The following is a 26,106-nucleotide window of genomic DNA, read 5'->3' as shown; positions in this document are numbered from 1 at the left end:
CTCGTCTGCAGGTTTCCACTCTTAGAAAATGTGCTCTAAGTACTCAGCCTCCAGAACAAGTTGTCCTTGAGCATAAATTTGAAGCCAGAGTGTTTATTTTAATAGGGTTTGGATTTTGTAAGATGCTGTCTAGGGGAAGTTTAAAATATTTTTTTTTTGAAGTTCAGTTTTCCTGAGAGTTGACAGTCCAGAGGAAAAGCAGGTTTTAGAAATGATTCCACAGGAACACAGTATGTGAAAACAAATTCCTAGCCTGTAAGTTTTATCCTGGCTCTGAACTGGTCTGTAATGCATCTACACACAACAAAAATAAAACAGCCAGCTTAGCTGGGGCTGTTCCCTTTCCCCGTGTGGTGTGGTAGACCAGCCATTTCCTGTGTGAGTGCTGATTCCCCCCTAACAATTCCGCTGTATGTAATTCTTCTCTCCTTTCATTCCAGTTCCAGTATTTACTAGGCTTGGCTATCTTTTGTTTGGTGTTAGCAATGCTGGCAGTTGCTGTGTAACATCTATTTCTTGATCTGATTTTCTGAATCATCCAGATGAGTAACTTGACCAAGTTTGCTAGGCCTTGGCAGTATTCACTCTTGATAATGACCTCTAGCCTCTAGCCATGTAGAGAGGAGGTCTCTGGAACACAGCAATGACTCACGATCATGGAACATCGTCCTAAGAACGCAGAACTGGGGGACACACACATGCTATTTGAAGTTATTCCCTATCACTGTCCTTTTGCTGTCATAAAGAAGACAATATTAGGATTACTAGAAGGCCCTGAATATTAGGATAAAGAGGAACACGCTACATGCTATATAGGACTGGAATGGATTCTCAGGTGAGAAGCTCATTGGGTCAGAAGGCCTGGAAAGCCCAGGTCAGGGATTAAGTGAGCCTTAAATGTGCCACAGGGAAACAGGAAGCACAGATGGAAAGGGAAACTGTGGAAGATGCTTGGCAGGAGGTGACAACTGCCTGGAGGCGGGAGAGTCGAGACAGAGACCAAAAACCCTGAAGTTAAAAGTCTAGGGAGGTAAAGAAGTGGTGATGCACCTACACGAGGGAAATCAGGGAGGTCACAATTGGTCCAAAATGCCGAGGTGTCCAACACAGAGGGACGTGAGCTACTTTAAAATCATTAGGCTTCCCCCCTCATCTCAGCAAACTAACACAGGAACAGAAAACCAAACACCACGTGTTCTCACTCATAAGTGGGAGTTAAACAATGAGAACACATGGACACAGGGAGGGGAACATCACACACCGGGACCTGTCAGGGGATGGGGTGCAAGGGGAGGGAGAGCATTAGGACTAATACCTAATGCATGCAGGGCTTAAAACCTAGATGACGGCTTGGTATGTGCAGCAAACCACCATGGCATATGTATACCTATGTAACAAACTTGCATGTTCTGCACATGTATCCCGGAACTTGCAGTTAAAAAAAAAAAAAAGAAAACCTTAAAAAAAATCATTAGGCTTCCCTACCACTCAAAGGCACCTTTCCCTTTCTTTTTTTAATTGATAGACTTTATTTATTTTTTAAGCAGTTTTTGGTTTACGAAAAAAATTGAGTGAAAAATAGAGAGTTGGTACATACCTTCCTCTCCTCATCTCCAATTTCTCCCATTTTTAACATCTTGCTTTAGTGGAACATTTGTAACAACTGATGAACCAATATTTGCTGAAGACATTACTAACAAGGATAGTCTATAGTTCACAGGAGGGTCCACTTTTGGCACTGTATGTTTTATGGGTTTTGATAAACGTATAATAGTATGTATCCTCCATTATAGTATCAGACAGAACAGTTTCACTGCCCTAAAAATCCTGTGACCCACCAATTCATCCCTCCCCCAACAACCTACAGTAACCACTGATCTTTTCATTGGCTCCACAATTTTGTCTCCTCCAGAGTGTCATGTAGTTGGAATCATACAGTGTGTAGCCTTTTCAGATTGGCTCCTTTCACTCAGCAATACACATTTAAGGTTCTTCCACATTTTTTTATGGTTTGATAGCTCATTTTCTTTTTATCCCTTATAATATTCCATTATATGGATGTATCCCTTTAATTTTGTTTTTAACATTTAGAAATTATAAGACACAAAAAGCACAAATCAAGAGAGAAAAATCTGACAAACTATACTTCATCAATAATTAAAAACCTCTTTTCTCCAAACAACACTGTCAAGAAAATGAAGACAAGCCACAGCCTGGGAGAAAATAATTGAAAAACAAATATCTGATAAAAAATATGTATCCAAAATACATAAGTAATCTTTAGAACTCAACAATAAGAAGACAAACAACCCAATGTAAAATGGCTAAAATTTGAACAGGCTCTTCACCAAGTTATACAAATTGAAAACAAGCTCATGAAAAGACACTCAACATTACTAGTCATTAGGAAAATACAAACAAAAATCACAATGAGATACCACTATACTTCCTTTTGAATGGTTAACATTTTACAAACAGACAGTACCAAGTGTTGACAAGGACTTGGAGCAACTGGAACTCCCACACGTTGGTGGTGGTAATATATTGTAGTAAAACCACTTGGAAGAGAGTTTGGCATTCTAATCTTAGAAAGTTAAACATACACCTACCAGATAAGCCAGCCATTCCATTCCTTGATATTTACGTACACAAAGACTTGTACATGAATGCTCATAGCACCCTTACTGGTTATCACCCAAAACTGAAAACAATCCAAATATTAGGTGAATCGATTAACAAATTGTGTGGTTTATGCATGCAATGGAATACTACTTAGGAAAAAAAAAAAAAGGAACTCAGCAAAATCCATACTGTCTTAAACTCTGCAGGAAAACTGATCTAATTTCTTGGATAAACAAATTGCATAAGGGGAAAAAAAGAAAGATGGAATGGAAAGCTATTGCTTAAGAGAGGCCTAAAAGACACACCAACTAATCCCAGCATGTGGAGATTATTTCCATTCTGATGTAAACAAATGGTAACATGCAAACAAAGAAACCATTTATGACAACTATGAACTTTTTGGAAATTTGACCACCGACTGTTTATTTGTGATAGCAATTAATATAACAGTATTCTGGTTATTCATATGATAATGTAATTGTCATTGTTTAAAAAAACTATGGACAAAATATTTACAGATTAAATTCGATGTCTGAGATTCTCTTCAAAATAATACAGGTGGTGAGCATAGGATGGAATAGAGATGACACAAGTTTCGTTTTGAGTAAACAATGGCTCACTATATTATTCAGTGTACTTGTGTATATGTTTGAAATTTTACATAATAAAGTGTTTTTTAAGTTCCCTGGAATCTGACCATCATGAAACAATCACTGTTAACATTTTGATATGTATCCCTCCAAGAAGGATATATTCTTGGAATAATATATTATTTATCATTATATATGATATACTGAAATATATTATGAAATATATGAAATATGGATATTAAAATATATTATGAAATATGAAATATGAAATACATGAAATCAGGATATTATATGAACTGCTCTGTAACTTCCATTTCACATTCAATGATTTATCTTTTTTATGTCAGCAAAGATTTATGTCATCCTTCTGAATTACCTATTTATATCAGTGTACCATGATTTCTTAAAAACTATTTCCTAACTTTTGGACAGTTCAGTAATTTCCTGTTTTCTGCTATCATGAATAATGTTACAATAAACCAGGCTGTGCAATGAGACACGATATAGACAAGCTAAGAGCATGTGCCCCGGAGCCTGCCTGCCTGTCTCTCACTTATTAGCTGTGTACCCTGGAGAAAGTTACAAGCCTCTCCAGGCCTCAATTTCCTCATCTGTAAAATAGGGGTGATAACAGTGCCTACTCCACAGGATCAAGGTTGCATTGATGAGCTAGTATATATTTCAGCAATGGCAACAAAAGCACAGAATCAGAGCTCCACACATGTTACATCTTGTTATTATGTTTGCACACCTGACCAATTTCTTCTTTAGAACTGCTGGAATAAAAGACATGCCTTTTGAAGACCCAATTTGCCCATATGCTGAAATGACATTATTTCACATTCACTAACTCAACTTTTTTGGGGTAAGAAAGTTTGTCCACTTTCTTAAGTGGATTGCATTTGGTAAATTAATGTTTTCGGGGGTAAGAAAGTGGACAAACTTTGTCTTTGTCATTTCCTTGTTCCTTAACTGCTAAACTTACCTTCACCTGACAGCTGGCTGTACTATTATAAAATCTGCAAACCTTTTGCTTTGCTTTAAAATTTTTTAAACCTGCGACTAACCAAAGGTGCCTATAGCACAACACTCTGTGAACAAATGATTCCAGAACAAGACATGATTACTACCCACAAGTCTTAACTTGTTGTCTTTCATATTAACACCCTATTCCAATTTTCCAAGCCAATATGCTGTGCCTCTAAATATATTTACCTTATTTATTTATTTTAGAGATAGGATCTCGTTCTGTTGCCTAGGCTGGAGGGCAGTGACGCAACCATAGCTCACTGCAGCCTCAAACTCCTGGGCCCAAGTGATCCTCTTGCCTCAGTCTCCAGAGTATCTGGGACTATAGGTGCACACCACCATGCTCATATATTCACCTTAGTAAAACAAATGTTTCTCACTTTGCTCTCAAACTAACAACAAATATAAAACCTAGTCTAATGTCTCTAGTGTCTCCAAGTATAATTTTCAGGAGAAAGTCCTGCTTTCTCTGCCATAGTCAACATTTAAATTAACTAGAGCAAAAGCATAGCTATTTCGCTGGGTCCCACCTCAATCCAGACATTTTTCTGCTGAGACTGCAGCTCCACCTCTCTTTGCCCTCAGGAAAAGTTAGAATACTTTTTAAAAGATATTTGAGTAGCGTAATTAAAATCCACAAACCAGATGGGCATGGTGGCGCACACCTGTAATCCCAACACTTTGGGAGGCCAAGGCGGGAGGATCACTTGAGCCCAGGAGTTCAAGACCAGCCTGGACAATACAGCGTGACCTCATCTCTAGAAAGAAAAAAATAATAATAATCTACAAACCAAAACTTGGGTTCCCCACAATCCAGAATCCTATATGCTAGGCTCATAACCAAATCCGGCCCAGAGCACTTGTTCCTATGCCAATCCTCCTCATTCCTGGAAACAGAACCCGGGGATGATTCTTGGTAATGCCGTCTTCCTCATTCCCCATCTCCTTCTAGTGTTACTGGTTCTTCTTCCAGAAGATTTCTGAAACCCAGCTCCACTTCCTCCACCCTCGTCCAAGCCACTTCTCTCCTGGATTATTACAATCGCACGCCAACAGATTGACACATGCAGAGACCTTCCTCCTTCTAAGTGTGATCTTTTTTTGTAAATGTAAATTGGACACTGCACTACTGCTTTAAAAGCTCGAGGGGCTTGGCTGGGCGCGGTGGCTCACGCCTGTAATCCCAGCACTTTGGGAGGCTGAGGCGGGCGGATCATGAAGTCAAGAGATCGAGACCATCCTGGCTAACATGGTGAAACCCCGTCTCTACTAAAAATACAAAAAACTAGCCAGGCGAGGTGGCGGGCGCCTGTAGTCCCAGCTACTCGGGAGGCTGAGGCAGGAGAATGGTGTGAACCCGGGAGGCGGAGCTTGCTGTGAGCTCAGAACCGGCCACTGCACTCCAGCCTGGGCGACAGAGCCAGACTCTGTCTCAAAAAAAAAAAGCTTGAGGGGCTTCCAATTGTTTCAGAATATCACCCTCACCCCCGTGGCAAGGACCTACTGAGTCTCTAACCACAGCTTCCCACCGCACTCCCTGCTCTTCCTTAAAAGCACCAGGCTGTTTCCTGCCATTTCCTGCCTAGACTTGGCGCCTGCGGTTTGCTCTGCCTGATAGCTCTTTGCCCACTGGCCTTTTCTTGTTTTTCAGGTCCAGCTTAAAATCATTTCCTCGGGGAGGCCTTCCCCACCCAATCTAAAGCCACTCCCTCGCCCCATAGTAACCTCTCACAGTCCGTTCCTTCGCTGCGCAGCACTGATTACCAAGAGTCACCAGACACCGATCTGACTGTGCCCGCAGCTGTCTCCCCCTCTCCGCTGTCACTGTGCTTTGTCACCTTGCTGTGCCAGGGTCTAGCATGGCACCTACCCATAAAAGAGCACAGTATCTATTTGTGAATAAACGAATCAAGAGTAAGTAGGCTTGTCTAATCTGCTGTTCTTTAACCTTAAATTCCCAGAGAAAAGTGATTACATTTCACTTTATATCATGAGATGAGGACGGAGATCCAAATTCAAAACCCCGAATTTAGCACCATTCCATTTACTAGTCTCAGCTTTATGCGGAATACAAAAGACAAGCTCCCGAAGAACTTGCAATCTCCCTAGAACACCTAAACGCTTGGAGTATCATTTAAAGATAGAATATGTTTAAGTATCAAAATGACAGAACAAACCAAAAGTAACCTCAAGGTTTTACTTTTCTGGGCCCAAGTGATCCTCCTGCCTCACTCTCCAGAGTATCTGGGACTACAGGTGTAAGAACCCAAGGAAGAAAAAGAAACAAACCCTGGGTAGAAATGCCTGGAAGAGAATGAGCACACGCAGGCAGATACAGTAGGTCTAAACATGTGATTTAGAAACAGGTGCCTGGAGGAATACCAGACAGACAACAATATATATGAGGAGGACAAACTGTGCACAGACCACCCCAAACAGAGCAGCACCTAAATCCTTTGCAGGGTAGCTTCAGTCTTTAAAAAGATAACATATTTTTGTAAGCAGTCTCCAGTTAGACACTGTATTTGCCAATGTTCAGAAAACACAGTTGTCTCATTTCTGGTTTATGAACACTATGGGAATGCAAAAGAGAAACATCTCTTCATTCGAGTCAGTGTGAACTGATTTGGTTTAAGCACACCTTTTTAAAGGGCTTTTATTTTCACAGCTCCTTAACTTTGTATTGCATCTTTTCTCCAGGCATAGTTGACTGTGGAACGTTGCTTTGCGGAGCCTAGGTGTCAGCAATATGCAGTTCTATTTTAAGCTCAGGGAGGAGCACATGTAATATAAGTAGGAACGGGGAAAAGAAAAATAAATGAAAAGTCTGCTGCAATATATTTAGGCGCACTTGGAAGTGTGTTTTAAATTAACCTGTAATTATGCTACAGAATCCCATTCTGAAGAAAATCACCTGAAGGAGAAAAGAGGCAAAAGATGGGCACCAGTACTTACACATGCAGATAGACAGGCGGACAGATGGACAGACAGACGGATGGACAGATAGATGAACAGACAGATGGACAGATGAATAGATAGATAGACAGACGGATAGACAGATGGACAGCTAGAGAGATGGATATACACACAGATGGACAGAAGGACAGAGACAGACAGGCAGATGGATAGATAGACAAATGGACAGATGGACAGACAGATGGACGGATGGACAGATGGATAAACAGACAGATAGACAGATGGATAGATAGACAGACGGATAGCCAGACAGATGGACAGACTGAGGTTTTGCCATGACTGTTTATTTACAAGCTTTCTTTGTTAAGGCAATTACAACCAAAGTATAATAAAACAGAAACAATTGTTTAGGTGACATGAAAGATCAGGTGATGTGGGTATTTGATGGTTTATACAAGAATTAATTACTTTGAAACCATAATTACCCATGTTTAAGCAAAGCACTTGTTTTTTCCTAAAGTAGACCACCAGGATCTGAGGAATTAAACTGTTCAAAGTCCCTGTCACACACAGGAAGGGATTTATACTGGATAAATATCTTTTAAGTTATTACTACAAGCCATGTGTGGTGGCTCACACCTATAATCCTGGCACTTTGGGAGGCCGATGGGGTAAGATTGCTTGAGCTCAGGAGTTTGAGACCAGCCTAGGCAACATGGCGAGACCTTGACTCTACTAAAAATCCAAAAATTTAGCTGGATGTGGTGGGGTACACCCGTAGTCCCAGCTACCCAGGTGGCTGAGGTGGGAGGATTGCTTGAGCCCAGGAGGTGGAGGGTGCAGTGAACCATGATTGCACCACTGCACTCCAACCTGAGCAACAGAGAAAGATGCTGTCTCAGAAAAAAAAAAAATGATATTAGTATAGTACTTCCTGCTCAGGCTTCCTCTCTTTCGGGTCCTTATTTGATTTTTAACTTCAGAAAGTCTCCCAGCTGGTGCAGACACCTCAAGCTGAAGTTCAGGTCATAGAAAGCACCAGGCTCCCCTGGCTGAGCACTGCTATCTGTGCTGGGGGACTTCCAAGGCCAGGGAGCTAGGGAGGAGGAGGGGGCTCTGCGGACTACGCGGGGCTGTAAGGATGGAAGGTGCTACGGCAATCGTCCTCAGGAGCTATCTAGCTTCATTCGTTAAAACCACCATGAAAAACAAAATGTTTCATAGCTGAACATAGCAGAAAAGCCTAACGCCACCAGAAGAGAATGAGTTTAATCTGAGGAAATGTGAGGCTAATGTAATGAGTTCGAGCCCAAACTTAGATGTCACGCAGAGTGACAGAACTCCAGACAGCATCTGCACCCGCTGCCCACGATGGAGAAGGGACAGGAGTGCGGGGACGTGGGGTTTCCCACATGAAATTCCAGCCCTAGCCTGCTAGAGTTCAGCCATTCAGGGCAAGGAGTCTGAAACTATTCTGTTGAGAGTATGAAATTGTAGCAGGAAAGAAAGGGAAGGTGGTAAGAAGGGAAGGGGGTGAGGACCCCAGTGAAGGAAAGGGCCAGCGGCTGGGGAGGGGAGGCTCCGAGCCATTCTTTTGCACATTTCTTTTTTTTTTTTTTTTTTTGAGACGGAGTCTCGCTCTGTCACCCAGGCTGGAGTGCTGTGGCTGGATCTCAGCTCACTGCAAGCTCCGCCTCCCGGGTTCACGCCATTCTCCTGTCTCAGCCTCCCGGGTAGCTGGGACTACAGGCGCCGCCATGTCGCCCGGCTAGTTTTTTGTAGTTTTTAGTAGAGATGGGGTTTCACCGTGTTAGCCAGGATGGTCTCGATCTCCTGACCTCGTGATCCGCCCGTCTCAGCCTCCCAAAGTGCTGGGATTACAGGCTTGAGCCACCGCGCCCGGCTTGCACATTTCTTTTGCATATCTCTGCATAGTGTAGGTAAGGCAGGTCAGAATTCATCATCTGCAGTGAATTCTCCATCAAACCAACATAAACAAAAGACTCCCTCCTGCGGGTTCTTGGAGTCTAAAGTAATGCACTCAAACCAGTTAAACGGAAATCAAAACTGTTGTGGGAAGCCACAGCTTCTCTGACTTTGAGAGCTCTGACAAAAACGACCTTAGGCAGGAGAGAGATCAAACCATCAGTCTTCCTTCTGGAGTTGTCTGGAGCTAAGACATTTGAGGACAATTGCTGTTTTGGGGTTCAACTCCTCCTAAGGTGGATATTCCAGGAACTTCAGGGCCAGCATTTCATCAAACACCTGTACTTCTCCCAACGTCCCTGATAAAGCTCTGGTCGACCTTTCCTGAAGGTGTCTCAGAGCAGTTTCCCCAGATGGGAAAGTCTGGGAAGTCAGCAGGGACTTCTCTGGCAGAATCCAGAACAGAATGACACAAGCAGAGAACCTATGAAGGTTAAATCTGTTGAGCTGGAAGCCTCGCAGCTGCAGATAGATATGCTGGCAGGGCCATTAACTGGGAACCAGCTCTGGCTGATAAGGTGATTCCCCGGGAGCCGGCATACCGTAAGCGTCACAGCACCCAGCACTGGGACCAGGAAGGAGGCTATCACCCTCCCTAATTAGCTCACCAGACACAAGGGGTACCTGTACACACCAACCCTGCACCCAGTTCCCAATTTCGGGTCACACACAATGGAGACATTACTTTTTGTAGGAGTTTATCAGGCAAAAAAAAATTACTGGAACGTTCCCTCAGTTTGCCTAGAGTCATCCCATCTAACGGGTGACTTTGATTTCTATACCTTGTCTATTTTATCTCTCCTTCCCTCAATATACTAACATAAAATGCTATGGAATGTATAATTTTCAATTAAAATAAATATTATTTTTGCAACAGGATTACTTCATTTTAATTTACAGAACTCAGAGTGAACAGCTTCGAGTACAGAATCATGGAAATCTAGAATCGAGAGGATAAGAGAAGTGGGTGTTAACAACTGCACAGCTGTAGATTTTGTATCCATGACATCCGATAAATTCAGAGGAAATGTCCTACTTCAGAGATCTAAAATGTTATCCTTTGACTCCCAGAAGCATAAAAATGCAACTGGACTGAAAAACCAATTTCAGGTACTTACTGATTCCTTGAAAGAGCTCTTCGATATTAATAGCATTTTTTGCACTTGTCTCAACCACGATGGCACCTATGGATTCAGCGTATTCCTTAGCATCCTTCAGGGGAACCTCCCTGGAAAAGAGGTCAAAGACAGACAGGAAATGAATGCTCGTTTGTAAAATACAAATCACTCAAAAGACCAAACAGCTTGTGTGGCAACAGCTCCTTTATCTTCTTGTAGAATAATAACTCAATCACTCAGCAAGAATGGATGCCTACTATGAGTGAGACTTTTTAAAGTTTAAAACCCAGTCTCTGGTATCCAAGAAGAGAAGATACGCATATATAAAATAGTGTTCCTGCTCCCACAGAAGAATGCCAGAACTGCAGGGAAAACCATGATGAATAGGGCAGTACACATTTCAACTTTCAGAGCTACGGCTCATTTCAACCTTTTTCCCATTATGTGACTCAATATTAAAAAGCACCAACACCACTGTTAGTATGTTTGTGCACACATGCTTTTGTGCAACTTTTTACCTATTATCTTTCACAAATCAGAGAAAATATGCAATGTGCTGTGACAGTCTGGAAATAAGCATGGTCATACCCACCATGGCTACAATACAGGACGGCATATCTGAACTTTCATCTGTAAAAGGATGTTCTCACAAAGGTTTTAGGGCATGAACTCTATTTAAATGAACAATTAAAAAAAAATCTCACCCTGAACACACCTGATTTCGTCTGATCTTGGAAGCTAGGCAGGGTCAGGTCTGGCTAGTACTTGGATGGGGTCCACGGCCATACCAGCCTAAAAAAATCTATTGACCTCTTTGCAATGTGAAAATGCTGTGGTGGATTCAAAGATAAAAAAGACGCAGTTCCTATTCTGCAGCAGCTGCTGCATGCCAGTCCCTCTCCCAGGGGCCAGGGAAACCACAGGTCCTGCCTTCTGGCACCTGTGCTTTAGAGCATGGACACACAGGGTTCATTCACTCTAATCCACAACACTACGACATAAAGTGCTTCCGGAGCAGAGGGGGAGAAAGTGATGTGTTCTGTTCAATGAACCCCAGAAAGATGCCCAGAGGTGGTCACCTTAAGTGTGGCCATGAAGGCTAGGCAAACGCAGGGAAGAACTCGGGATGGGACAGCCTGAGCAGAGGTCCGGAGACAGGAGACTGCACACCTTCCTGAAGATTATTAAAAGTTGGTTCTGCACCCAGCACTGCTGGGGGTGTAATGGTGGATTTGCAAATGAATGACATGGGCCCGAATGGAGAGAATGTCAGAGTGGCTGGAGCTGAGAGAGGGAGGCACACCATGTCTGTCTACACCCAGAGGCCACTGAAGGACAGGAAGTGACAGGGTCCGCTCCACAGTCTAGGAAAAAATGGTGCACAGAATGGATGGAGGTGAGGAGAAGAATCTGGAAGCTCCTCTAATATTGCAGGCAAGAGGTAACAATCCTCAACCAGAAGAATTGCTATTGGAAAAGAGAAGAAGGCAGACACAAAATTAAAACAGGGACAGGGAGTGACGGGACAGCACCTACCTCCCCGCCCCTTCCTCCACCCACCTCAGAGCCTGTAAATGGCTTCAAGAGGTTTAACGTTACCAAGGAAATTCTACTCTGGCATTCAAATTCCTATGGGACTCAAATCACATGCAGGGAGGACCCTTCAGTCCTAGCTGGAAGAGCACCTAACTAGGGTCTACCATGTTAAAGACGATGGCCCCAGCCTCTTAGCCAAAGGAAATACGTCCCTGGAGCCAAGTCAGTGGGTACCTGTGCTTCCAAACTGCAGGGAAAAGTACACCCCGACATTCACTCTCTCATTTGTAACAGGCAAGACCCACGCCTGTCACAGGGATTATGCTTGAGTTTTTCTGGCAGCAGAACATTTATATTTGAAAGATTCCAGAAAAGTGCTTTTCTCTGTGCAGTTGGCATGATGTGTGTTTTTTACTTCCTCCTGAAGTCTTTTTTTGTTTGTTTGCTTTTCAAAGACAGTGTCTTGCTCTGTTGCCCAGGCTGGAGTGCAGTGGCACGATCTCGGCTCACTGCAACCTCTGCCTCCCGGGTTCAAGCAATTCTCATGCCTCAGTCTCCCGAGTAGCTAGGATTATAGGTGTGTGCCACCACGCTTGGCTAATTTTTGTATTTTTTGGTAAAGACAGGTTTCACCACGTTGCCCAGTCTGGTCTTGAACTCTTGGCCTCAAGTAATCCACCTGCCTCAGCCTCCCAAAGTGCTGGGATTACAGGTGTGCGCCACCACGCCCAGCCTCTTCCCAAAGTCTTTATCAAAGCACAGATAAGGGGTGGGGCTCATCTCTGCCCACAATGGGGTGCAGGAGATGTCACCTGTTACCCTACTGGGGGTGGGGTGAGGAGCACCTGGCAAGCAAGGATGTCTCTGGGCCCACAGGTGAGAGGAAATCACATTCACAGGTGAAGTGCTCCCTCAACCCCTCTAATCAAGCCAACTGCAGGACAAGGAGGAGCGGCACAGGTTCACCAGGCTTATAAGAGAACAGATATCATGTGCCACAGCCCAACATCTCCATCCTGAGGATGACCATGGCCAAGAGGTTCATTCCTTCACAGTTTAAAACAGAGATCTGGAGACAGGAAGATAAGAAAAGCATACCCTCAGACTCCTTCCATGGCTAGAGGTGGGTCTCATTAAATCTTCGGGCTACAGAAGTGACATGCCTAATGCGAGGTGAGACAGGGCGTAACTCAACCGCGTGACTCTGTCCACCTCACTCCCACTGGGCCCCAATGGCACAAGCACCCACCGGCACCACATGCCAGAGGCCGTTATTTCCATCTTGACAGACACATGTGGGGCTCAAAATGTTTCAGACTGTCATATGCACTGGAGTTGGGGTGCAGCGGGGCAGAAGCCCACTCTGTGCTCCTAAAGAACAGGCGCTTACAGGAAGAATCCGGCCAGTGAAAGTCCCTCTAATGTGAACTAAGATTAGAAGGACCAACCACTCTTGAGTCTGTCAAAATATGTTCCCATTACTGTGGCATAATAAAAAATACAGACTCAGTCTTTGCCCTGGTTCCTGGCACAGTTCTCCCCAGAACCTCGAAGTTTCCTGCATGATAGGAGTGTCTTCTGGTATTCTTGAAGAGCCCCTTCAACCATGCCTGAGTTTGACAGGGTAAGGCCCTAGACCCATGGCCTCTTCAGGATGAGCCTGGTTGCCGGAGGAATCAACCACATGGTCAGACGGTTGAACCTTTCAGCCCCAGCCCCAGCCTCTCGGGCTGGAGATTTAATCAATCGTGACTAAGTAATGAAGCCTCAATACGAACTACTGAACACAAGGCTTGAGAGGGTCTGGGCTGCTGAGCACACTGGTGTGCTGGGAGTGGTACCCCAGAGACGCCGGAAGCTCCTTGTCCCACTCTCACCCTTTGCCCTCGCTGTCTCTTCCATTTAGCTACTCCTGTGCTGTGTCCGTAACAACAGAACTGTATGTCAAATTGATATTATAGGAGGCCTTTGCTTGGGACTAAGCTCCTGCATTAGGCCCCAAGAGAGCAGACTAAAAATAAACACAGTCACTCATGCTTAAGTTCCCCTTCACCAAACCCAAACTAAGTGGTTATCTGACCTTCTGAGAAGTCACAAGAGGTAACAGCCAATTTCTCAAATAGGCCAGCTGAAATCTTCAGTAGCCATGGAATGAAGTTCCCTTGGCTTTAATCCTTACATAAAATGTTAACTAATCTGATATTTTTCTATCGTTCTGTTTCTCTATCCTTCCTTCTGCCTGTCCCCCACGAAAAGTATCTTTGAAATGACTAGCAGGCTCCTGTTCCTGGCTCCTGCTTTCTTCAGCTCTTCTCTGTCTATAAAGCCGATCCCCTCTGCTCAGCTCATGGGAACACTTATTCTATTTTATGGAATGATTCGTTGTCAATTCTAGAATCATGAATAAAGCCAATTGAGATCTTTAAACTAAATTCGGGCCATGCACAGTGGCTCATGCCTGTAATTCCAGTACTTTGGGAGGTCAAGGCAAGAGCATCGCTCCAGACCAGGAGTTCATGACCAGCCTCAGCAGCATAGCAAGGCCCCATCTCTACAAAAAAGGAAAAATTAGCCAGGTGTGATGGCGTGTGCTTGTGGACTCAGCTACTCAGGAGCTACTGGAAGACTGCTTGAGCCTGGCAAGTGTGGGTCTGCAGTGAACTATGATTGTACCAGTGCACTCTAGCCTGGGTGACAGAACGAGATACTGTCTCTAAAGAATATTTAAAGATAAATTTGTTGTAATTCCTTCCTTTGACAGTACAGTGGTTTCCTGAGTTCTGTGAGTCCATTCTAGTGAATTACTGAATTTGAGGGGAGGTCATAGGAGACCCCAAATTTGTAGTCTGTTACACAGAAATGCGGGTAACTTGGGGATACTGGAAACTTGCAGCTCTAGTCTGAAATGGGAGGCAGTCTTGCAGGATAGAGCTCTTAACTCGCAGGGTCTACGCTGACTCCAGGTAGTCAGAGTCTGAATTGAACTGAATAGTAGGACATCCAGTTAGTGTCAGATAAATTGCTCTCGGAACAAATGGTGCGCCTACAATCTGTGAGGAGAGTTTTGCGAAGGTGAGAATTCGCTTCCCAGAATGCCTTGCAAACATGCAAAACCAGGAACATTTGAGAACTCCAGGTGCACTTCAGGAGAGGCCACTGCACAGGCCCATGAGGCAGAAAGGTGCCACCACAGGCCTCCCGTCATTACGACGATGGGAGGGTACGGCATCTAGTGACTTTTGTTCATTTTTTTTTCAGCAAGTGTATAGTGTCTACTATATGCTGGGCATTGTGCCAGGTGCTGAAACAGGTAAACTGAAACAAGTTAACCCAAGCCAAGTAGAAACACGCAGAGTTAGTTTTGACGGTGAAGACTATTTTTAGACTTTCTAGACCAACCTACATGCAGAAATCACTGAGAATTACCGCGACGGCGGGAATGTGGATGCAGATTCCCCCAGGCCAGCCCCGTCCCCTGGCTGCTCCTTCACAGACGTTTCCTGAGCTGATCACAGTCTGCGTGGCCCATCAGTGCCAGCATTACTCAGGGTTTCCTCCCTGACTATCTGAAGCACCCCCCCATCCCAAAGCAGCAGCGGCGGCCAGCTCCGGGCAGGCTGAGTGGTCAGGATGGAGGGTGGAATTCAGAACCCAGCTGGAGTCCCTCCTGAGCCACTGCGGATGGGGAGGGCTGGAGAAGTGGGAATGCTGGAGACCACAGGAACGGCTGCCGGACCACAAAGGAGACCAATCAAGTTCAGGTGATGGGGATGAAAGCACTGAGTCAGGATGAAGGATGGGTGACTCCCATGGTGGACACTGTCCTGCAGAGCATCTGAGGGACCTGACGTTCACGCTGTGTGGTTACAGGCTCGGGGGCCACAGACTCCACCCTTTCTCTTCCATGTCTGGACACATCTCCCCCTTGAACTAGCTAAGTGCTGCTCATGGCAAATGGACTTCACAAACGCAACCTGTCAAAGCCCAACCAACCACCTCTCACCCACGAATCTGCCACTTCTCGCAAACCTGCTGCTTCCCAAGCCAGAAACCACCAAGTTCCCCCACATGGCTTCCCCTCGAGAACCCCTCAATGCTCTGTGATAAAGCCTGCTTATCCTCCCTCCAGCCTCACTGCCAACCCACCGCCTCTGCTGCAGTCACCCCCTCTTCGCTTCTCACAGGGACTCGCGCGGTTGCCTTTCCTGGCCCTCTAGCCTCCTGCAATCCATGTGTCCATGGTGGGGCCTCTTCAAACTGCGAATCCAGCAAGTATTCCTATGAATAGGATTCTCCAACATCTTCCGATTGCTGGAGATTCAAACCAACACCTTAGCAGGACGAGGCGTCCTGTCTTACTCTTCCCCCGTTCACCCCTGAAGCCACAGCCATTTTAAATCGGCTGCTGGTGGTGGAACTTCAAGTTCTTGCACCTGCTCCTCTCTGTACACGTGGCAACATCTCACACGGCCTGCTGGAGAGCTCAGCCTGGCAGCCCCTCCGCCAGGCTAGATGCTCTTCCCCTCTTCCTGTCATGCCCCTATCGTCATACCATCTCCTTGTGAAGCTGTCTGTCTACACAGGCTGTGGATGTCTTCGAACCAGGAAAATGGCTTTTGTTTTCATGTCCGGGGGTCCTCACAGTACCTGGCTCTTGGGAGGCAATCAGTAAGCATCTGCTGAATGACTAGATGACAAAAATCACCTCAAGTCGCCTTCAGCAGAAAGGAGGAGTGGGTAGTGGACGGATCTGCGGACTTAGTGGGAAGGGTGGTGAGTGCTGAGACAGTCAACTGGAAAAGACTCGGGACTAGAGGCTCCCCCAGCCTTCCAAGTGGGTGGGAGTGAGGCTGCGACAGTGAAAACATGAGAGGGAGTCTCCTCCGAGTCCCAGGCTCTGATGTTACCCAGCCTGTGTTCCAGTGAGGTCCAGGCAGTGGCCTGTCATGTCTCTGGGACACAGGAAGAGCCCTGAGCTGGTCCCTGGCACTCAGAGGCTTCTCAGCCGGGGAGGGGGATCAGGAAACAACATTCCTGTGGGCTCCAGCATTTCCAACAGGCCTGTGCTGCCCAATAGGGGTCCTTGTTTGGTTGTTTGTGGAAGTAACCTGGCAACATGGCAGCTGCCTCGATCTAATTTCAGGGCTGGTTAAATTCTCTGTGGTCCTCCTGCACTGATGGCTGGGGGAAAGGAAGACAGGTACACCAGAAGAAATCCTGAAGCCCTGCCTGTGAGGGAAGGGAATCAAATCCATAGGCTAAGCGTAGAAGAATGCTTTTCCCTATGGAGGCTTACTGGGAAGGTTCCTTTGGAGAGAGATAAGCTCCACCTCCATTTCCACCTCCATTTCCTGAGCTCCAACTCAGGCGTCCTGGCCATGGGTTTTGGCTCAGAGTCGTTCCCAGGTGGCCCAGATGAGCACCTCACATGAGAGGGTAAATACAGACAGGCAGCCCAAGCGTACTACTAACAGAAGGAAAGCTATCGTCTCCCCCAGTAAATACCCTTCAGTGCTCACCTCCCTCAGGTCTATGTCGTCCATGCATTCCACCAGGCTGGGTGGACATTTTTTGGCAATGTTCAGTGTTCACGTAAGGGAAAAGGAGGTTGATATTATAAAGTGCTCAGAATAATGCAGGGCACACCATAAGTGTTATATTAATGTTTCTTAAATGAATCTTTGCAAAGCCGTCTCAGCGAGGATGACGGCATGGCACTATTTTCTTACAGAATGCCAAAAAGACTGAGGAAATGATGCAAGTAGAAGAAACAAGTAAAGGCCCTTCGTAGTATTATCCTACTCAACCCCATCATTTTATGCCCAGGAGAGCTCCCGGTCCAATGATCAACATTCCATAGAAGCAAGAGGGGAGCACAGGCCAGATCAGCCAGCTTGACAAGTATATTAATGTTCATAAGTCACCCCAAGAGTAAAACTGCATCGTACTTTGAAGTTCTTTCTCAATGAAAAAAATCTGACATTAATTCTGAGAAACTTTTATTCAAGGATGCTGAATAACTTTTTAGAAGCCATGAATGTTTCTTGTTCCATGACATTCTTGTACATGTTCTCTGCCCAAGTTGGTTTTGGATTATTTGAGGGTTTTTTCCTCTTATTTATTTGTAATTGTTCTTTGCATATTATGGAACCTAGCCCCTTGTAATACATTTTCCGAATTTTTTTCAACCTGCTATTTGTATTTGATTCCTGTTTATGGCATTTATGCCACTCAGAAGTTTTCATATAGTCAGGCTTATTCATCATTTTCAGCCATGGCTTATGAGTTTTGTATCATGATTAAATAATTAATTCCATTTTGAAGATTATTTAAAAATTTATTCGTCTTCTGTAAGTCTCATGATTTCACTGTTTTACATTTAAATCCTTGTTCCATTCTGAATTTATCTTCTCTCATTTTTCCTTCTCTTATTAATTCCACCACTATTTACTGAATTATCTCTTTTTTGCACAGATTTCAAATATCTTTACATACACTAAATCTCCCAATGTGTTTCACCCTGTTCCTCACACTGACTCTCCCCGTCTCTCACCCCGTTCCCCACATTGACTGTCCCCGTATGTCTCACCCCGTTCCCCACACTGACTCTCCCCATGTTTCACCCCATTCTTCACACTGACTCTCACCATGTGTTTTACCCTGTTCTTCACACACTGACTCTCCCCGTGTCTCACCCCGTTCCTCACACTGACTCTCCCCATCTGTTTCACCCCGTTCCTCACACTGACTCTCCCCGTGTCTCACCCCGTTCTTCACACTGACTGTCCCCATCTGTTTCACCCCATTCCTCACACTGACTCTCCCGTGTGTTTCACCCCATTCCTCACACACTGTCTCTCTGTGTGTCTCACCCCGTTCCTCACACACTGACTCTCCCCGTGTTTCACCCTGTTCTTCAACACTGACTCTGTCGTGAGTTCCACTCCGTTTCTCACATGCTAAATCTCCCCAGACCTACAGAATCGGAATGTCTACTGGGCAAGCCCCAGAAATCTACACTGTAGCAAGCTTCCCAACAGCTCTCAAGCCTGCTAACGATGGAGAATAATTCTTGTAGGGGGGACTATAAAAAGTCAAGTCTGATATTTTTTCACTCTATCCAATTCATAATCTGACACTATGAAGCCAGTAGTTTGGAGATCTGTATCAAGATAACTATACCTAGGGCACAATAAAATATATACTGCTCAGGCACCATTTTACAGTAAAAAAATAAAATAAAATAAAAATAAAAAGAAGAGTGGACTCATGAGCGCTTCCTAAAACAAATTCTCTGGTGGTTCATACATGTTCTAGCATGCATATTATAATTTTAAAATACTGTAAGAGAAAAAACTAAGCATATTAAATTCTGCCAAACTCCTGCAATGTAACACTTAAAATCTCATTAAATTTTTTTTGCATTATGTTTTTACTCCGTCCCCCAGCCACAGCCCCCTTCCAAGGTCATGCATAAAAGACCAGCAAAGCCGGCCATGAGCAGCACAGCAGCAGTGGGGGGGAGGCGCTGTTAAATGTGTGGTGGAATTATGTTCTGTCAAAACCATCCCACATGTTTAAGATATTGCAGCCAAAAGCAAGGGAAATCATTCACAACATTTCATCAAAATCAAGCAGAGGAGGGCTGCAGGGCTGTGTGTGCGCTGACGCATTCTCACAGCAGGCCCCGTTCCTGCAAGCTCCCACTGAAATGAGTAATCAGAGTTTGTTATGCTCCCCCTAGCTCATATTTTCTCTAAATACCCAAGATGTCTATGTAACACACAGATGAGGCAACCATTTTAACAATAATTAAAGCAGCAAAATCTGTTTAAAATGCTAGTTCTTACAGACACTTGGACTTTTACCTGTGAGATGGAAAAAATTGAAAACAAACTTCTTTGAAAAAAACAAAGAATAACTACTCCCTTCACAGCAAATATCTAATGAGACAATAACACATTGCAATGATCTAAGCACTTACAGCTAAAGCACTTGACAACCGTGTACCTGGGAAGAATTTCTGCTCCCAAGGGGCCTCACCTACTTAGTAACACGCGTCCTTAACTGCTATTCACCTGGGGCTAAATTCCTGGTGTCAAGTTCAAACGAGCAGTGTCAGGTTCTCGCCACAGATTTAAATGGGTTGTTTCTCATGGAAAACATATGAGAATTTGGAATCCAACAGGGACTGGGCAGAAAACAGGTTCTCTAGGGGACGTGGCCATTCTTTTGCTTCTTAATCCCCTTCTCCTGACAGAAATTTCAGCCTAGTCCTGAAGAGGCCAGAGAAAGAGCCACTGGAAAGAGTTGTCGGTTCCAAATCCTCTGAGCAGGATCACATCAGCTGCCGTTTTCTCTCGGGCCAGTTTGGGAGTTACTCTGTCATGGGTCCTGTCCGTACTTCTTAGCAGACGCAAGACACCGTGACGGTCAAGAACACAGGCTCTGAGACCAGCCACTTAGGTCAGGAGCTGGACTCTACACCATCTTAGCTACAGGACCTGGGATCAACTCCTCGACCCAGCCGTGTCTCGGTCTCCTGACTGATAAGATAGGAAAAGGATGGGAGGACTGACACAAACTACACATGCACACAGTAGGCGCTCAATTAGGGTTGGCAGTGATGATAATTAACTTGTTTACAACCCACTTCCTAAGTAAACAGGAGACAGATCAACTATAAGTAAAAATTGTGCCATTTGAAAGTAATCACTGAGATAGTTGTAGTTCTTAATAGTAACAGAAGTTACATTATGAAATGCTCAAACTTCTGGGCTGTATGTGAAGTGAAGGCAAAAGAGATTACTCTGTCTTTGAAGAAAATCCCCGGGAACAGAAGCTTACCCCTCTGTTTAATCATTCAGAAGTTGATGGCTTTTAACATCCTGCCCCCACCGCCAAAGAAGGTTAGAACAGGGCCTGTGTTTCTGGGTTAGAGTTAGAGGCATCAATAAGAACTCATGTTCATTCTTTTTTTGAACTTTGAATATTTCTTTATGACTTCTTTATGTCTCTGTAAATACTGTCTGAAGTTGGGAGAACCTTCCTCTTCAACCCCAGAAGAAATTTATTGCTAAGTGCCACAATACCACTGACAGCTGAATTAGTGAGGAGATCCACATGCTTATAGGAAAGCTGCTTTTGAGCCGACTACCTGCTGTTCGGGTTTGTCCCCCTTATTAAAAGGCTGCATAATGGACTAGGCGCAGTGGCTCAAGCCTGTAATCCCAGCACTTTGGGAGGCTGAGGTGGGTGGCTCACCAGAGGTCAGGAGTTCAAGACCAGCCTAGCCAACACAGCAAAAGCCTGTCTCTACTAAAAATACAAAAATTAGCTAGTTGTGGTGGTATGCGCCTGTAGTCCTAGCTACTGGGGAGGTTGAGGTAAGAGAATTTTTTGAACTTGGGAGGCACAGGTTGCAGGGAGCCAAGAATGTGCCATTGTACTCCAACCTGGGCAACAAGAGTGAAACTACATCTCAAAAAAAAAAAAAAAAAAAAAGGCTGCATAGTGGAGAACCATTTGTTGGACAAAAGACTATATAATTTGTTCAACGTATCTACCACTGAATCTCAAGGACTTCCCTTAAATCTCATTATTTGGCTCTATTCCACGTGGTCATATCTCTATCAGTATCCCATCTGTCTCATAAAAAGCATGAAGGGATTGACTTTACCCTATTTATAAGTCAATAAAATCATCTGATATAGTCAATGGATGCTGACAGAAGACCCAAGAATTCTGGGTCAGAGACAAAGAACTTTATGACTCTTTTGGCACTGTTTTAAAACCAAAGTTTATTCCAGCCAATTTACTGTGCTATTTTCTAATAACAGCTCATAGATCACATATGGCCTATGTCTTCCTATCCATAACAAACACAATGATGTTGAGGTAAGAGACGCCCTTTTTCTAAATGAAAATGAAATACTTGCCCTGCGTACTTATGGAGGGCCCAGAAATGTGGAAATTGTGTATTTGCAAGAATTGTATTAAACAATCTTTATTTGAAAAATAGTACCTTACTCCTAATGCCATCTATCAGACATCAATATAAGCAACTTCAGCATCAACTAATGAACTAAACTAACAAGAGAACAATCAAAAGTGCCTTAAAGGGAGCAGCACTGGCTGATGTTCTGCCAAAGTTCTGGGCGTTCAGGACCTGGTTACGGGAAAAACAGAATCAAACCAGCAGGTACTCTGGACCCAAACCCTCACATCGTGATCCGTCTCCCTTCTGGGGGCCCTGTCGGCCCATGGTCCCCTTGACACTTCTGGGCCCCTGTGGGCTGCAGGCAGAACCCCAGCAGCCAAAGCACCACCCTGGAGAGGCTGGAACTTGGCCACAAAATCAGCCAGCTTCTGCCTGCTGTGGTCATTTTCTTCCCAGAGTGCCTGGAACGCTCTCTCAGTGGACACAGCGGCCATCCAGCCTTCCTGGGCCATTTTCTCACAGAAGAAGATCTCCCTCTGAAAACCGGAAGTGTTTTTTTCGGTTCCTGGGCCAGGTCTTGGGCCATCTTCTTATAGTGGCCGCAAGTCTGACACACGCGGTTCACGTTTTCGTGCACCTTTCGGAGTCTCTGGTCGAGGTCCAGGCAGTAGGCGTCCTCCTCCGTGGACTCCCGTGAGACCCCACCATGGGTTCTCGGTGCAGTGCAGGCAGCAAGAACCTTCAGCTGCAGTTTTGGGAGCTCCCTCTCCAGCTGTGCCCTTGTGCCCTGCAGAGAGGCCTGCCCGCTGGGCAGACTTTGGACTTCCGCTGTGAGTTCTTTACACCTTTGGATTTCTTCCCAGGATTGCATGTCTGCTTTTCCAGTCTCCCCCTCAGGATATTCCAAAGACACACCTAAGTCACCATCATCATCCACTCTTCAGAGGGACTTCTAGCCGGGATGCTGAGGGACCGCCATGTCCTGCTTCCCTGTCCCCCACCATCGCCAAGTCCTTGTCCTCCACACGGTCCCTACTGCCCTCGAGCAGATGCTCGGAGGAGTGTGGGCCAGGAAGGTCTGCACTTCACTCCAACATTTGCAGCCTGTTCCACTCCTGCCCCTGCCTGCTCCGGCCTTTCCTTCTTCTCCTCCTTCGCCTGCAAGTGTTGCCTCCCTCTGGCAATTTCTTGGCCAGGCAGCTCTGCAGGTTGCTGACAGGCCGTGCTGTCATTCAGATCATCCATGGTTTACCCCTGAAGATCTCTGTGCCGTGCCGTGCGGGGCGTACTGTGCGTCGGTCATTCCGGGATGTTCAGGAGGTTGTTTTGTCATGCTTTTTCTCAGAAGCTCATCTGGACCCTGATGGGAAGACCCGCTCATTTCCTTTGGAACCCTCAAGCGAGGGTTTGGAGCAATCGAGGACTGGCCTCTGGCATGGGCTACATGAGGCCACCATCGGCCTGGGGTGCTGGCTGCATCTTGGCCCTGACCTTTCCGTGGACCTCACCCTGGGCTGAATCCCTTTGGGCCAGCTCTTCTTTTCTTGTCACCGCATGTCACCTCCTGACCATAAAGGCCACCATAGCAGTGCACGCCCGGATCACTCAGCATATCCATAGAGTCATTGGCACTAGTCCCAGGATTCTGTACATCACTAGCACTGCCACCCACAGGGGGCCAGTAACAGCTGAGCAGGCATTTCGTGGCAGGCAGCAGCCCTCTGCGGCTCCCGAGGGCTCCACAGCTCTGCTTCCACTTGCCAGTGGTCTGTGGGTCACAACTGACCACTCAGAATCCTGCAGAGCGTTCTGTCTCTAAGACAAGCAAGGGCCCACCACCCAGGGCAGACCATCTTGGGCTGCGGGGAGGGGAGGCACCCCATGTTCTAGAAAACTGTGTCCCTGATTTTGCTGTGCAAATAGAAAGTGACATTACTTATCTAATGCCTTGGGGAGTGGAAAGACCTCAGGGCAGTCCCCAGCTCAGGCCACTCCAGGCTCCACTTGTCCCTACAGCATAGCCATACAGCATAGGGTCAAAGCAGGGCCATGCCACAGCCCCGCGTCCACACACGATCCTCTCAGGGCAGCATGGTGGCCTGTCCCTGCTGAAGCTCATTACCCTGATTTCAGGTTCCCTTCTGCTGCAGGGAAGCCTGGTCCTGCCTACAAAGCAGCTGTCTCCTGCTAGGCTGAGCTCCTTGAAGAAGGGACTCTGTTTCCTGTGGAGTCCTAGTTAGGGAAAAGGAGTCAGGCTGACTATAGGGCCAGAGCCAAAAATATACAAGATAAACCTGAAGCAGCTTGTTGTGCCAGAAAGTAAGAAAGTGCTCAAAAACCAAAATGATAGGCAGATGTCACAGGGACAGAGGAACCAACAGAAAGAAACCTCAGTGGCCAAAGCTGGAACCATTTGAGCAACGAAATACATAACATAGTTCTGCATCATAACCCAAAGTACAGCATCAGCCCAGTCTCCACCAGACCGTAACACATCCACACCCCCACGCCTATGTGCTCATAAAATCTTTTCTGGAGCCCACAAGTATTGATTAAAGATCCCAGAGCATAAGTCCAGACTGTTTATCAAGACTGATGATAAGGTATCATAATTAAGTTAGTGCAGTGTTGGTTTAAGGATGGCTAAGTCAGCCAGTGGAACAGCAGAGACAGCCCGAGAAACACTGTGTACATGACATGTGACATATAACAGCTAATACTGCAGATCAGTAGGAAAACAGTGGACTGTACAACCAATAATGCTGAGACAACTGGGTGTCTACATGGGAAAAATTAAGCAGCATACATATCAAAATCCATTACAAGGGATTTGAAGACAGATAGGAAAGCCAAAACTGTAAGGCTTATGAAAGATAGTTAATATTAGGGGATTAAGTTAATATTAGGGCAATAACTTCCTGATCTTGGAGGTATGGAAATATTTTTAAAATAAGATTTCTTAAAATCAGGCTCTTGCCCCCAAAATAAACCATAAAGAAAAACATGGATAAATCATGTTACATAAAAATTAAGGACTTCTGATGATGAAAAAACAACACAGCAAGGCATGGTGGCATGCACCTGTAGTCCTAGCTACTTGGGAGGCTGAGGCAGTAGAATCACTTAGTCCCAGAGTTCTGGGCTATAGAGCACTATGTCAATCGGGTGTCTGCACTAAATTTCATGGCAATAGAGTGACCTCCCAGGGGTGACGGACAGTCAGGTTGCCTAAGGAGGAGTGAACTGGCCCAGGTAGGAAACAGAGAAGGTCGAAACTTCAGTGCTGATCAGTGGTGGGATTAGGCCTGTGAATAGCCACTGCACTCCAGCCGGGGCAACATGGCAAGACCCTGTCTCTTAAAAAATGAAAAAAAGAACTGGGTACGGTGGTTCATGCCTATAATCCCAGAGCTTTAGGAGGTCGAGGTGGGAGGATCCCTTGAGGGCAGAAGTTTGAGACCAGCCTTGGCAACACAGCAACACCCCCATCTCTACAAACACATAAAATTTTTTAAAAAAATTAGCTGGGTATGGTGGTGCACACCTACAGTCCTAGCTACTTGGGAGGCTAAGCAGGAGGATCGCTCGAGCCCAGGAGTTCAAAGCTCCAGTGAGCTATGCACTCCAGCTGGACAACTACATAAGACCCTATCTCTAAAATAATAATAATAATAATAATAATAATAATAATAATAATAATGTTTTTAAAGTAAAAGACAACATAAAGAAAACGAAAAGACCTAAATTTGAAGATGATAGTTTCAACACAGAGAGATAACAAAAGAATAGCATCAAGTATGTATTTTTAAAAATCCTAAAAATAAACAAGATTATGGTAAACAATTCAATAGAAAAAAAACGGCAAAGATTTGAACAGGCACTTCACAGAAGAGGAAACTTAAATGGCCAATAAATATATAAAAAGATGATAACTTTATAGGTAATTAGGAAAATGCACATTCAAATGACTGTCAGATATCACTATGTACCCTGAAGGATCACAATTCTGAAGTGTGGCCAGGATGCAGAGCTGCAAGGAAGGTTCACACACGATTGGCATTACCTAGTAAGACTGAGGGTGTGCACACCCTGAAACTCAGCAATTCAACTCTTACCTACTCCAGTCCAGAGAAATGCTTATATGCGCAAGAACTTGCGCAATATATGCGCAGTATATGCGCAAGAACGTTCAAGAAGCAATGTTCATAATAACACCACACCAGAAATAACTCAAATATCCACCAATAGAATGAATAGACAAACTGTGTTCCACTCATAAAACAGAACAGTAGACAGCAATGAATATGTAGAAACCACAGCTAACCCCCATCGGGTGTGAATATGTAGAAACCACAGCTGACCCCCGTCG

At 45.1% G+C, this 26,106-nt stretch overlaps 1 protein-coding gene across 1 annotated transcript in view; it reads right to left on the bottom strand.

The window, feature by feature from the left end:
- The window catches only part of RAB31 (RAB31, member RAS oncogene family), a 150,780-nt gene that overhangs the window by 6,836 nt on the left and 117,838 nt on the right, over positions 1–26,106 (bottom strand). Inside the window, exon 6 of the mRNA XM_023228514.2 lies at positions 10,262–10,371. Within this exon, the coding sequence (XP_023084282.2) occupies positions 10,262–10,371 (110 nt within the window). The remainder of the gene's footprint in view (positions 1–10,261; positions 10,372–26,106) is intronic.

This window comes from Piliocolobus tephrosceles, chromosome 18 (genome assembly GCF_002776525.5).
Source record: "Piliocolobus tephrosceles isolate RC106 chromosome 18, ASM277652v3, whole genome shotgun sequence".
NCBI lineage: Eukaryota > Metazoa > Chordata > Mammalia > Primates > Cercopithecidae > Piliocolobus > Piliocolobus tephrosceles.
The sequence above is the reverse complement of the archived record's forward strand: the minus strand, read 5'-3'. Positions and strand labels throughout refer to the sequence as shown.